Here is a 14,886-nt window from a genome sequence, read left to right as displayed (position 1 = left end):
AATAATGTTGGAATGATAAATACATGCATATTTCATTATAGACTTTTTCCTGTATAAGTGAATATATTCGCTTTAGTGCAAAACTAAGTCAAATAAATAAAGGGAAACATTGACTAGGCTAATAGGATTTATGTATCCCAACCTGAGAGAAATTCAAAGCAACCCTGTCATCCCCGTTAGGTGTCGATGTTAATGTGCATTAAAGTATATTATAATTGAAATATTTTCACCTGTTTAGAATTTTCTTTCACGGTATTCAACCAAAAAATACGTTTTAGAAATTTTTGGAAAGTATTAAAAAATTTATTGTTCTCAACGGGAATCGAACTCATGACCTACTGGTTTGTAGTGAACCCACTAACCCACTGCGCTACGGTGTAACATATCGATGAAGCTAAAGAAACTCTTTAAAAATTTATACTTGATTTTATTGTTTATTTCGATAAATATATAATACCACACAACGTGAAGGCGTCACACACCACATTACTTGTAAGTAATGAATTTTCCAATTATCAAATTAAATCTATCCATTTAACAAATTTTTCAAAATAGCGGTTCCCATACAATTCACCTCAGTTTAAATCAGCCAGTACCGGAAATGCATGTTTCCAGATTTACTTTTTTGCGTACTGCGTCATCAAAAAGTGGTGTATAGAGCCACCTTAACAAAGACCTCTCCCGGGACTAGCTGACTGCAGTGTCAATACTTTGATTCAATGTTTTTATCATTCTGTCATTTTATCGGCAGGTAGTCTATGGATTCCCCCGTGTAAACGAGTGGTATGAGAGAGTACACACAATCAGTCATCCACCCAATCAAAGGTCATCGTGGCCTTGTTTGATTATTGGTTAATTAGTCCCCCGTTTTTACTCATTGTATGAATCACAATTTTTCCAATACAAACACAAAACTTTCTCCTTTTTTTCTATTTTTTTTCAAAAGGTAAATCTTTAAGATTTACATACCTCTGAGGATGTGGACATTTTTTTTTCAAATCCAGAAAAAAAAAATTACAACACAGTGAAATTAAAATTCCCAAAGCAAAGTTTTATATTCCCAGAGTAAAATCATTTTTCCAAGTTGGACAAAGAAAGAAGCCTCCTCCGTAGCTGATGAATTCTGAGCTAGCAGTCGACCGACCGAGGGCGCAGGCAATCTTCTTTTTCTTGTGTGATCTATATATAAATGTTTAACTCCAGACAAGACACTTCACATTCAGTCAGATAAATAATAGATAGTTCTGTGGTGCAGGTAGAGAGAGAGAGAGGTTAAGGCTCAGCACATACAGCCCTAAATCCAATTAGATCAGGTAGTATAGTCCGCAATTAAATTAACATCCCTGGACAGAGTAAGTGCCCCACTATAACGGCAATCACACAAATACTGAAGGCCACCCTAAAAAGTCTCCAGACTGATAAAATTATCTTTAACAACACCTGGATATGAGCATCAAGGTAACACCAACACAAGGTTCTTACACAGAATACTCCAGTTTAGTCTGAAATATCTCCAGCACTAACACTGCACGTATGTTAAAGTCCCACAAAAGTCTACATTCCTTGGATTGTTGAGTATTTTTTAAACAAACGTCCGATAAACACCAATGTTTGAACACAATGCTTGGCGCAATCGTCCTTCAGTAAAGATTACCCAGCCCACTCTTTGACTGAAAAGACTCTCAACAAAGATATTTAAACTTTTCACGGCAAGCTGCACACTGAGCGCTATAAATACATCCCCTAATGCTTTCTTTTCCCCTCTCCATGTGCTTTCTTACAGCTGTCATATAAGAACATATCAGCTCCCTTTCTAAGTCTGACTGTAGCTGGTCCCTTTGGTAGTACTACAAGCTGATGACAACTCACACCAACCATGTACTAGGCTGCAATCAGGGAGCTTTGTTATGAGGCCCCCTCGGGGGATAAAATCTGCTCTCAATCACCCTATTGTCAAGACCCAAAATACCAAATGGTATCCTCACATTTGTGGAAAGGCAAATGAAAAGCCAAACATTTAGTTTATCAATGCATTCTAAGATAGATTTTTTGGGGGAAAATTTATAACACCATATTAGGTTAAACAATTCTCCCAAAATAAAAAGTGTTGGCTAATGTATGCATATTTGTGGTTTGAATGTTTTAGCTTGTCTATTAAAATGTATGATACCAGACTGAATATAAATGTGCAACGCAAGGCTGTTATGCAATGCTTTTACTTTTTAAGTTCTAGAGGAAAAAAATTTATGATTTATGATATAATATGTCATGTACACAAATGCATGCAGCTTTGTCTATTTTTGAACTATGTACATGTACCACTTAAAATAATTCACGTACGGCAGTGTGGAAATACCTGTAATATAAAAGAGGATAAGAAAGGTGTGTGAAGGATTCTCTTGGAGAGAGAGAGAGAGAGAGAGAGAGAGAGAGAGAGGAGAGAGAGAGAGTTTTCAAAATGCTTCTTGTTGGCTATATTTCACGTCTTATCCAGTAATCCTTCAAATTCATCACCTTGAGTTTCAGCAATGAAAGACTTAATTCCTTCATCTTATTCAGTTGAAAGGGGAAATTCTAGATATAAAAGTAGTTTTGCTATCTACACTTTTGTTCCATGTCAACTGAATAAAAACAAATTAAAACCAAGTACAATAAAGATATGAATAGTGAGAACTTCGTAGAGAATCCTGAAGAGCTCAATTTCAAAAGCCATCTATAAATCATTAACTGTAGGTCTATATAATTAAAATAACTGATATAATCAAACTACCCTTATTTCTATTGTTTTCTACCCAATAGTTGATGTTCAGCACAGTTTTTATAAGAATCAAAATATTAAGAAGTCAAGTGAACAATTTATTTGACAGTTTTATAACAAAATTATTTCTGAAAATGTACCCAAATTAACTGATACTGCCAACTTGGTCAATGAACTTTGTAAGATAAGTTCTCTAAACATTGCTTTAGCCAAGTCATAAATGACACTTTCTACGTAGATATTGCAGAATACCTTAAATTCTTTCTTTCTATATTCTAAAAAGATACAATACCCTCTGCAAGGCAATCATCTTGGTTGACTTTATATATACTAGTTTTGTTTAGTAATTTTTCAATCCCCCCCCCCTCCCCCAATTTTATATATATATTTTGACCTCCTCTGGATACAAGTAACTCTGGTTTATAAAAGTAGTCACCAGTGCTGTGCTAATTTTGAAGCATGTTTTAAAGTATCTAATTAACAGACATTTGGCGCCTGGAACCATTAATGGTACAGAATGAAATATAGTACATATGCCAGTATTTGTGATAATTTGACAAATTTCTGAACTGAGGTGGAAGTTAATCTTTTTAAATAAAATATTCTCTCTTTCTCTCTTCTCTCTCTCTGTTGCTAAGGTTGTGTTCTTGTATATGTACTGATGTACTCGGTCACTGCATGTCATTTGCTTGCAGAGGTTCCGTGACAACAACAGGAAGAGACAGAATCACAAAACAAGAGGCAGAAACACAACACCTCTCGTAGAACACCGGAAAGGAGGTACAAGGGGGCTAATTAACAGTTACAGAGGTTCAAAGACCATCTCCATCACTACTCCCTACTGTTAACTCCCCATGTCCAATGCATCTGTTCAATGGCTGGCCCTGTACATCATACACATCTTGGCTATACTCCTTTAGAATGACAAGGTAACCCTTCTGTTGATTCAGAAAAAACAGTTAAAGAAGTTAGCAGTTGTGTGTATGCCTCTCAACAAATGCTTAACAGAACCTGCCTTCTCAATTATGTCTCTGTGTGTGTAACTACTAACTAAACCCCGAAATGATTTACTGGTAAAGATGGCAATGAAGAAGAAGAATCAAGAGTCTGACTCTTCACTTCTCGATGTTTTTGATGCTTGTCATTCTGATTGCAGCTTCATCTGAAGTTTTGCAACTACATTTGAAGTTCAGCAGATCTTCGATGTCTGTTGAGTTCTGGATCATCTATAGATAGCTCACTGACACAGTTACTCTATCTAAAGATCATTCTTCAACCAAACTTCAGAGATATATTTAAAGCGAATGTCTGGAGGATTCTTGAAAAACACAAAAATTATGAATAGCATATGAAAAACTGTATGGCGTTTGATACCCCAGGTGCACAAAAAGATGGTTAGATAAATAACTTCCTGGGCCATTCATAAGAAATGCCAGCCATTTAATTAGCCAAAAATGATTCAAATAGATACATCTGCATGATGGCTGTGATCATGCAAAGAGCCCGAAATATCGACTGTTACATGATTTGTACACTGTTGTCTTTACAATGGATGATCCTTCAACACTTGACGAGGAACTCTGCTTCTGATCTATATGTACATCATTTAAATAACTAAACAATATGGCATCCAGAAATCCATAAAAACATTTTATTGAAACCCCAGTGTTTGCAGTAACTGTCTTTTCTAAGGAATCGATTGACCTTTACAATATTCCTCTATCCTTGATCTTGAGCCTTTGAAGAGATATGTTGTTTTATCCCCTTACTGATAAAGCCTGTAATCAGGTTGGGCTAGTAGTATCCCCACAAATCCCTATCACTTAGCATCATCTTAAATGGTAATTATAACAACACATTTATCTCTACAGGGGAGATAAGCTGGGAGAATGATCTCAGGAAAGCCTGCAGTGATCTCCCCTGGAAGCTTACTTCTTCCTGTTTAACTAGGGGGTAATGCTCTAGGCACTGATGGAAGTGACGCAATTCTTGAAATCTTCCACAAACTCACAAATCAATACAGAGTTTTCAAAATCACAGTGTTATCAATGTTTCTTGCCTATCTTTCTTGCAAATTGACCTCAATGAGTAGCAAGTAAAACAAAGTCAGTCATAACTGACCAAAAACCCTATCTTTATGATTGAACTTTTCGAAAGTTCATTTCAACAGATGTCACTATAGATATCATCTTGAAGGGAATAGTTTCACTAAGACAAAGTCATTCCTATACAAAACACAAAAGCTGGTTATTTCTGTTATGAAGGTTGACAAATGAATTCTGACAGGGAATTTTTGTAACTTCTAAAGGCATTACTGCTTGTGTATACTTGATCCAAGCTTCCAATAAATCCCTGTCATATTACATTTGACAGAAACAATATTTAACATAGAAATAACTGTCTTTAATGCATTTCTGTAAATATCTCTGAAAAGATTAGTGTGTCTGCACAGATGGCATGAAGAACACTTTCCTATGCCTGCAGATTGAAATTCATGCATGCTCTAATGTTTTGAGCAATATAACTATAAACCTATTTTTAAAAGCAGATAGAAGATTTCTGAGTTGAGTTCCAAAAACTTGACACCATCATGTGTAAACTGACGTGATCATATATATTATTGGTAAACTAGCTGCCTTTGTACTTCTATTGTCTACTGGGGGTTCAGATTCCTTGGTCTTCTGAAAGAAGGATCTGTCAATCAATGCTCATACATGTATTTGCCTTTTATTTTATCAACCACACAAGATAACGTAACTGAGATTAATTTGCATTTCATAAATGCCTCACTTTTTAAAAGTTTATTTTAGGTAGGAGTTTTCGGGTTGAAAGAGAACGCACTTTGATCAATATCAGTCTTAAAAATGCCAACCAATTCCAGGGAACCGTTTTTCTCCAAAAGACGACACTTGACTGTAAATTAATAACGAATGAACCAGATGAATTTCAAGAAGTGCTGAGTGTGATGTAGCGATGCACTTTTGATTCAAGGGGCACACATAAAATTTGTGATCCCCAAGGCTATATAGTGCTCCAAACCCCAAGTCAGAAGGAAACTGAATTACAAATACACATCCTAAAATTTATATGTGGATTTTTAGCAAAACTTGAGAGTATATTCCTTCATTTGATATCACATTTATACTAGAGACCTACATAGAAACCATAATAGAAATAAATCAAATTGGCATTGACCTGTAAATGATGCAAAGGTTTCCACATCCAACCCAAACACAATTTTAAAATAGCAGAGACAAAAAGAGATATTCAGCTGTTGTTTAGGGGTATTATTATTTCAAATTGATCATGAAATTGCATAACACATGTCAAAACAGCCCATTGCATTCAACGCCAAAAATAACCTCCAGAGCTCCTCATGAAAGAAAAGACGAATCAAAATGCAACAACAAGGGTCGATGAGGCACTGCAAATCAAAAACAATTGGCAAAGATACTTCAAGTGTGCCATTGTAGCATGTATGCCAAGATTTTGGAAATCTTAGAGGAAACAGGTAAAAAAAAAAACAAGCAAAAAACTCAAAATGTTACATCCCAAGTCCGACGAGAGATACATGTATATCCATTCTTTGATGTAATGTACATGTCTTGTTCTTCCAATTTTTAAGATGACCACAGTACATGTACTTTAAGCACGTGTAACAGAAATAAAAAGTAATGTTTATTTCTATTATCCTGTCAGGTAAAAAGGTTGCCCCACCGTGGAATGTCAGCAATGTCTTTGAAGGTTAGTGGACTAAGTGAATCACAAAGAGAAAGGTGTTAACATGGCTGTAAAACTTGCACATTGGCTGACAACAGGACAAAGCTCTAACTACACAGACTGGCCGGGTGACAAATGAAGGGGAGAGGGTTGTAAAGAATTAGTACACCTGTACATTTCTTCTACTAAAAGAACAAAAATCAGCTCTGGTTTAACTGTTATGGTGCTACAGTGTTATTTCACAACAAGAGAAAGACTGTATCTTTAGCATAAGCCTGAGCAATGGAGAGTTAGAACTATCTGCTTTTTACTTTTCAGAAAAATTAAAAAACTGCTGGCTCTAAATGCATCACAGAAATTGTTCATTTTAGATACTGTGCACCATTTGGAACAAATTATCTCTGTAGAAGAGAGCGTAGAATTTTAATTAGCCTGCTATAAGTTGGTGAGGAATCTGACGGGGTCTGGGGGCACCTGCTGGGCTCTGTGTAATGGCCCCCATCATCCGTCAGACGGGGAGAGCTGTTTTATCTGTCTCAGTGCCACTCAGCCAGAAGATGTCCTGCCGCCTTCAATGCAATATGCTTCAAGCACCTGGCAACCTTCTGGCCCAATCTCCAGGCCAAGACCAAGTGTCCTTGAACCGATCTAACCCAAAATAGTACCTCAAATCTGTTTTTATTGAATTTTGTTTGCTGCAAAAAAAGGCAAAGATTATCAAATCTGACTCCAAGATAACACAGGTGTCCTATTTGGAAATCTTCTGCGGGTACTAGTTCACAAGGAACACTGACCCTCTTTTTTTCACAGTTCTTTGACCTCAGGTAACCTGATCCTGAGACAGGTATCTTACCCAGGTATTACGTTGTTTTTTATTTCCTTTCATTTTTCTTCTTTCAACATCCAGATCAAATTGACCTGAAACATGATTGATTTAAAGTGCATTGCTCACGCTAACTTTTTTTCGGTGTTTCTCAGTAACTTGTTTACCTGGGGCTGAACAATAGTGTAATTGATTAGTTAATCTGATAATGCTATGGATAATTCAGCAGTTCATGCCTTGAAACCCCCCTGGTTTTGAGGGATTCATTGTACTGTGGTAGGTTTTGGAGTCCACAAGACAAAATCTACCCACCAGTGTCTGACAGGTTCCTTTGTGGGCTCTGTCAAACTGAAATTTATTATCAGGTTCGTGATCATGACTATCTCCTATAATCGTAGACATCACAATCTCAGGTTTTTCTCGCTATCTCTCTCAAAACATTTAGGATATAAAGAAAAGAAAAGATGGAAGCCACTGATTGTTGAAAAATTGATCGTTATGGATCACACAGCACCTCCACAGAAGCTGTTACAGAAACATATTTTGTTACAATTGTAAATTAATCCATGTACAACTTTAGGATTACTAAAGTTTTTGGTTTCTCAACATTATGGGATTAACGGCTATATTCCCTACACTGTTACACTGTTCAATATTGCACAGCCTTGATAACACAACAAAACAGTCAAATAAATATTTATCTTTTCAGAAGCTTCAGAAAACATTCCTAATCAATTGTTACATGGTCATTGATCACTCGTTTTGAGTTTTCCTAACTGGTTTTCACATTGCCGCTATTTACACTACAAGGGAAAGTTTAAATATTTGTCTAAGCATGTCTTGTCTGCGGCTTGTAGAGCTCCGAGCTCTCACAAAAAAAGAGAAGCCTTGAGTAAACTTTCTCGGTAAGTGAAGTGGTCAGTTTGTGGTCACTTCCCCCCAAATACTACCAGATTTAAATGTATGTACCATTCACTAAGTACAATGATGAACTTTGAAATAACTTGGCTATTTCCTGCAGGGATAGCACACAGCATCAAGGGGTCGTTCGATTTAACTAAACAGGCTGTGCTCCATGACGAAAAACATACCCCATATGTAAATATAAAGGTATAATTCCCAATCTAATATCACCGTGCAAATATGTCTAATCCAATTATAATTGCATTCATGACCACATTTTTGCATGGCTTATGAATTGAAAAAAAAAGATTTAAAAAGGAAGGGTGCAGAATAGGTGTGCATTAGAGGTTGAATATGGTTTTGGGAAAATCTAGCCCTCAGTTTGAGCAAATGTGCACCTTCCTTCAACCTTTTTACGACAACAAATTCGGTCAAATATGTGTTTTACCTTTGAGACCACTTCCCTAGGTCTTGGTCCTAAATCACAATGAATTATGTAACAAAATGCCTTTACATATATATTAGAACTTTTAAAATTCCCACTTCAAACAACAGAGGAATTAAATTTGTTTTTTGTGGGCCCCTCCGGGTATTATTTCATTTAGGCCAGGTGTTAATTCGTTAGGAGGTTGTTAGCACCACCTGGTTATCAATCACAATATGTGCATATAGCTCAGCATGCAGTCCGAATACTTTGAATCATCAATTATCTTATTCTAAAACAAAATGCACCATGATAAAACAATTCTTGATTATTTACATCTGCACATTTCAAGGGATATTGAAAAGAGTTTGAATTTACCTCAGAAACTTCAATGTTTTTCTTCACACCCATCTTGCAGTTGAATTTCATCAATTATTATCACCCGACCATCCGAATCAAGTTAAAAATCAAGATCTGACTTTAGACATTTTCTTTTAGATCTGAACAGTCATTTTTAGTGGAGGTTTTGAACCAATAACCCCACGAGAAAAAGGATCTATCCCAAGAGTCTTTATTAGGTACATGTATAAGGCTATGACATCAATGACATAGTCTGTTTGAAAACATGATATGGCGAGCAGATATGTCAACAATTTACGAGTAGATCACGATTTTTCTTATGTCTACACTGGACCACTTAACATTCATTGCCGCCTTAGTAAACTTTCTCACAACTCAGTACAAAATGCTTCCTAAATCAAGGACAATTTTCCTGTTTTGGTAAGCTCATATAAACTTGTTAGGTGTAACTGGAGAAAATTCAGCCCTTATAAATGTGCACTAATCTATATACGTGCATGATTGCAAATGATGGTAAGAGAAAATCTCAATGAATCAAAGCATGAAAATTCAAACCACAAGACAGACTAGGGTCAATCCATTCATAAATCTCAATGCTGATTCTGAGGTTTGCCAATGACGAAATTTCTGAAGATTTTTCATCATAATAAGTGGCTATTCTTTTTTACTGTATATCGCCAAAGTTTGCCCGTCAGACATTTTTGCGGACATATAAATCTTAACATTAAACAAGTATTTTAAGTCAGTCTGGACTCTAAAATTAATTAGCATCTTGAAAATTGAATCATTCCTTTGACACATGAGATTTAAATTTATACATGCACACTCTAATGTATGGGTAATTATAATGCAAGGACCACAATATTCACCACTGTGACGTCAATCATTTACATAATGGGAGTACTGATCGAAGGTTTCCACCGGAGACTCATATACCTGTGTTTACACCTGGGACGGGATATGAACAAGTAGGTTAGTGTACACAACAATGACTGTATGGTGTTTATGTCCTAGAAGTGACAAACTGCTTATTTACCATGCAATATACTTGTCCCTGAACAGGTGTGTCAAAATACCTAATCAGGTGTACTAAAGGATTACGGGATTATCTACACTGTACCTGTTGCTGTCCGTACAACGAAAGCTTTGTATACAAAATAACGCAACAGGATTCCATGGACAGAGATAAATTATGAAAAGTTAAACAAACTTAAAAGTTACCAAAGCTCTTAATCCACATCCTAAAAAACAACGAAGGCCATTTCCATACTCATGATACACATAAGCCATGGATTTCTGTCAAGATAGGGTATTCTTTTAGATGAAATCTGTACATTACATAGGCAAGTACTCTGATATATGTCACACATACTTAAACTGATCGGTATCAGTTGAAAAGTTATTTCACGGTCCATAAACTTAACTCATCATCAGTGTCATCTGTATATCTTTACTTATCTGTCAACAGGTAGTGAGGAGGAGTTGTTTGTGAAGCATATAATGCAGAAATCTAAATATTCTAAATTCCGCAGAACTCAAGACCTGTTTCTATGCCCATAAATAGTTATAAACTATTCGTATCTTGGATCAACCAGTGAATTAAACCTTTATAAAAGAAGATGTTTGCCAAATATCTATAAACATATCATGATTATGGTTAAGTTCAAAGACCTTTCCACCTATTTATTCATCTTCACTACATCCTAGATATATTTTAATATGCTAGCTATAAAATTCATAATTTTTTAAAAAGTTACCTTCATTTTCAGAATATGCACAGGTGGCACAATGAGTCTATGTTCTCTTTGACATTAAAAATCCATCATCAACTTGAGTAATACGTTTACACTAAAGAAGAAAAGTTTTACAGAGTTCATACAAAATGTACAGGGAGAGAGAGAAGCATTGAAAGGTCAAGGAGCCTAGCGGAGAGTGGTCACAACTGACCATTGACCACTTCCCTGCCTGTGGGGCAGGGCCTGATTAATGTGAAGGACTTGTCACGGCCTTCCACATGGCATATGCTTACAACAAAACTCATTTACAACTCTGTCACTGTCTCTGTTTGGAGATGATTTTATCAATCAGTTACAAAGCCTTGGTGGCAGTCCTAGAAAGAGTACAAGATTGACTGTATATATACAAAGATAAAAACTCCAATTCTTATTAGAAAGTTAGCACGTAATATGTTTATTGACACAAAGATTGGATTAAACGATGTACTTACAAGTTTCCTGTTCTTTCGTAATAAACTCAACTATTTTATTATTTCATATTTGTTTAATATATTGTAGAAATATTTGCTCAGAGCTCAGCATTTGTGTTAGTGTTATTCCAGGATATAAAATTTTTGCATGCATCACTAAAACCAGGACATAATCCATGATTTCCTTATTAAGCCATTAAAGTAATGGGCAATTCCTGTGGAAGCACTGAAAGGGGACATAACTGAGCAATAAAAACTCAATCATGGTTGTCCATTTAGCATTCAGTCCTGTCCATCTAATACTGATTTATTGAAATGGTCAAATTAAACAAATGACAGCTTGTAATTGAATCTGATCACCTTTGCTAACATTATGGCCACCTTAATGCACATTAAGTGAATATCCCAAGGGGAATAACTGCAGGCACCACTGATATTCAATTTCTAATAAAAAAACCTACTTTTCTTCATCAAATATATAGGATTACCCGTGACAGCCATTATACCCGTAATGAATTGCAATTCAGATGGAAAATGAATGATAATTAATCTTGTGAACACAAAAAATATTTACATATACACTTCATTTTCTGAAGCAGGGTTTCCCATATCCTATTTACTCCCTGTCTTCTAATGCCGATGCAGTAATTGGTCTATACAGAACAGAAGTGTTTACTTAACCGTATTTTTATAAAACCATGTTTGATGTCACGATGAAGTACAGATGACTTCTAAATATAGGCAGTCTATTGACATGATCTATACAGAGAAATTAAAGGACAATTTTAGGAAGTGAAATGATGTCAAACCTAATCTTTCATTGACAAAAAAGAGAGCTTTTTCATAGGTATCCTTTCTTTAAATTTTGAAAAGATTCCATAATAAAACCTGTTACAGTATTATGTACGCGCATTAAGCTATTTAGCTCTGGGAAATATGCATTAAAATAGTTAAGTTTTGTGCATTCAATTAATCAAACCAGCCAACAAAGAAATGTATTGGATAATTTAATTAAGGTCTAATTTCTAATCCCATTTTTTATAAATTTGAAAAAAAAACATCCTATTATATAGATATTTTAATCAAACATAAAACTGAATATGTAAGCTACAGAAATTTATAAGTTTTACAACATCGCTTCTATGACGTCACGTAAATGGGCTTTTTTCTGCAATTTCTCAAAAGCATGAAGAATTCATCAGTTTTTCTTCAAATTCAATAGTATAAAGTTTGTCAAATGTTGCTCCAATATCATTCTTACATACATTATTGTTCATATTATTTTGCATATCATTCAAAAGTTGTGTTGGAGCAAGCACATACTCTCAATGTTTCCTTTTAAAAAAAACTGATAGAAAATACCTTATTTTTGGCTAAAACACATACTTTTTGTCATATAAGCTCATTGATGATATATAACATTTCTATTAATATGACACCGATTAGACAATTTATTTTTTTCAAATTTAAATTAGATATCTTTTAATCTATATTTGGAAATTTTTAAAGCTCTAGCTTGCTATTCATTACTTTGAGTTTTGGGGGCATAAAAACACTGTATCAGGCACATATACCGCTATAGTCCTTAGGAATCAGTCCTATATAACAAAACAGGTTTATGCAAAATGAATTCAAGAATTATTATGGAGAGATCAAAACATTTAATCATCTTGACACTTCAATTATATTTATGTAAAAATGAAAACTGTCTGCATTACTGCAGCATGCAAATATACAGGTCTAGCAGGTTTTATGAATATTTAATTTTTCTATCTACCGGTATATTCTCACTATGCATATTTATAGCTGTGTTAAAATAGGATAAACGGGAATGGCTAAAATTATATACCGGTAAATGATGGATTATTAAAGAATAAGAGAACTAATTTGATTTAATAATCTTAATTTCAAAGTGAGGGATAAACAAAAGAAGATTAACACTCTCTATTTTTGGCTTTATATGAAATTTATATATTGGAGGTTCCTTGACGAACCAATTAAAAATACTTTCACATTGAATATACGTCTTTACAAGGAAATTGTTTCATACAATTAATAGATACGGTATATGTCTTTAAGAAATTGTTTCATAGTATATTATTAGTAGATCCCAAATGAAGAATATATATATATAAGTATATAACAATGCCATGAAAACTTGATTTATTCTTATTAATATAATGACTAGGAAAACCTGCACAGACTCTTTCAGCAAAATCTGTGAATATCAGATTCTGACATACGGTGCAATAGTAAAGCTCTTTCCTTGAAAGATTTTAAGAAAATTGATGACCACCAAATCGCCACATTGATTCTGACATGTGCTTTTCCAAACTGTTTCTTAATTTCTTTCAAGAAGTGCCTTAATTGTCACAGTCAATGAATGAAGGCTACATACAAAGTAGATTAGAGTCAAAAATGGCATGTTTTGCAGAAGTGAAGACTTTTGTCCCCAGCTTGGAGTCAGTAATAACACACATGGCACTGTATATACAAACAACAGTCCCACTGGTGTTCTCACAACTGGTGGTCAAACTCCACAAACAAGCTCATTGTCAGGGTCTATCGATTCACACAAAATGATTTATATTACATTTGGTGCAGAGCTAGTAGGGTGCATATCATGCCATTCCCACCCTATGTACGCAAATGTCCCCGTGTATGTTATAAATACCGATTACACACCAAAACAAGCATCGGTTTGGTCCGAGCGGATCACGCTTTACCCCCAAGGGCTCTATCTATCGGAAGTGCCTCTAAGTAAACATGTCAAAGTTTACATGTAACTTTCAGGGGGAAATATATTTCACTGGTTAATGTTACATGCCCCTACAAAATAAAATAAGTTGTGTAATTGAAACCTACCTGGCAAGCTGTCATTGCGTTTTGATGATAAAAATTCTACTCAAATTGGAAGTCCTAAAAGCAGACGTTAATATCCATGTGGCAAACTTAAAACACAGGTGATCGCTTTAACTCGACATTCAACTACACACTCCCAAGAGTAGTTTTTTATTCAATTGATCGGCCTGTTCGTCACAACTTATCTTAATTACGAGGTTAAACAGATTAGCTCAATCAGACCCATCTGAGTAGACCATCGTCCGCACGTACTGTGCCCATCCAAAAATGAAATCGTACACCTGTGTGACGTCACGACGACGAAAAAGCGCGCGAAAGTTCAAACATAAATTGCTTCGTCAAGCGACGAAGAACTGGACAGTGACAATTACTGATATATATATGATAGTGTTTAGACTTTCGGAATTTTGAATGTGATTTAATAAACTAGAAATATACATGTATATATGATGATATGTTCCTGGCACAAAATTGCCGCCCATATACGGTTGCAAAACTTTTTTCCTGGTTCCCAACCAATTTTTGAAATTGGATAAGCCCACCAATAATAGCCGGGTGTACATGTATATATAAATGCATCCTGTCACGAGTATTCCATAACACGTACGGGATGAAATGAAATGTTTATAATGCAACAACTAGGACACGAGGAAAGTACTTGTAAAAAAACATTTTTAATTAAAAATAAATGCAGTATCTGACGGCAATATTATTCTCTCTGAAAGGAAGAATGACCCACACTAAAATGTTTCTGGCGCTCGTTTCTATTTTTTGTACAACCGGAATAGATGAGCGCCAAAAACATTTTAGAGTGGGTTGTATAAAAAAAT

General features: G+C 35.1%; 1 protein-coding gene across 4 annotated transcripts in view; it reads right to left on the bottom strand.

The window, feature by feature from the left end:
* Positions 1–14,339, bottom strand: part of LOC105329588 (enhancer of filamentation 1) — a 30,048-nt gene extending 15,709 nt beyond the window's left edge. Inside the window, exon 1 of one of the 4 annotated variants that reach the window (XM_011430882.4) lies at positions 14,060–14,339. In XM_011430882.4, coding sequence (XP_011429184.3) covers positions 14,060–14,074 — 15 coding nt within the window. In that variant the 5' untranslated portion in view covers positions 14,075–14,339. Of the gene's footprint in view, positions 1–969; positions 1,984–9,006; positions 9,215–10,745; positions 10,880–14,059 lie in introns of those variants that run through there. The other 3 variants (XM_066078791.1, XM_011430879.3, XM_011430881.4) reach the window with 3 other exon arrangements.
* Between the last annotated feature and the right edge of the window lie 547 nt (positions 14,340–14,886).

The sequence above is a fragment of the Magallana gigas genome, chromosome 3 (genome assembly GCF_963853765.1).
Source record: "Magallana gigas chromosome 3, xbMagGiga1.1, whole genome shotgun sequence".
Taxonomy (NCBI): Eukaryota; Metazoa; Mollusca; class Bivalvia; order Ostreida; family Ostreidae; genus Magallana; species Magallana gigas.
The sequence above is the reverse complement of the archived record's forward strand: the minus strand, read 5'-3'. Positions and strand labels throughout refer to the sequence as shown.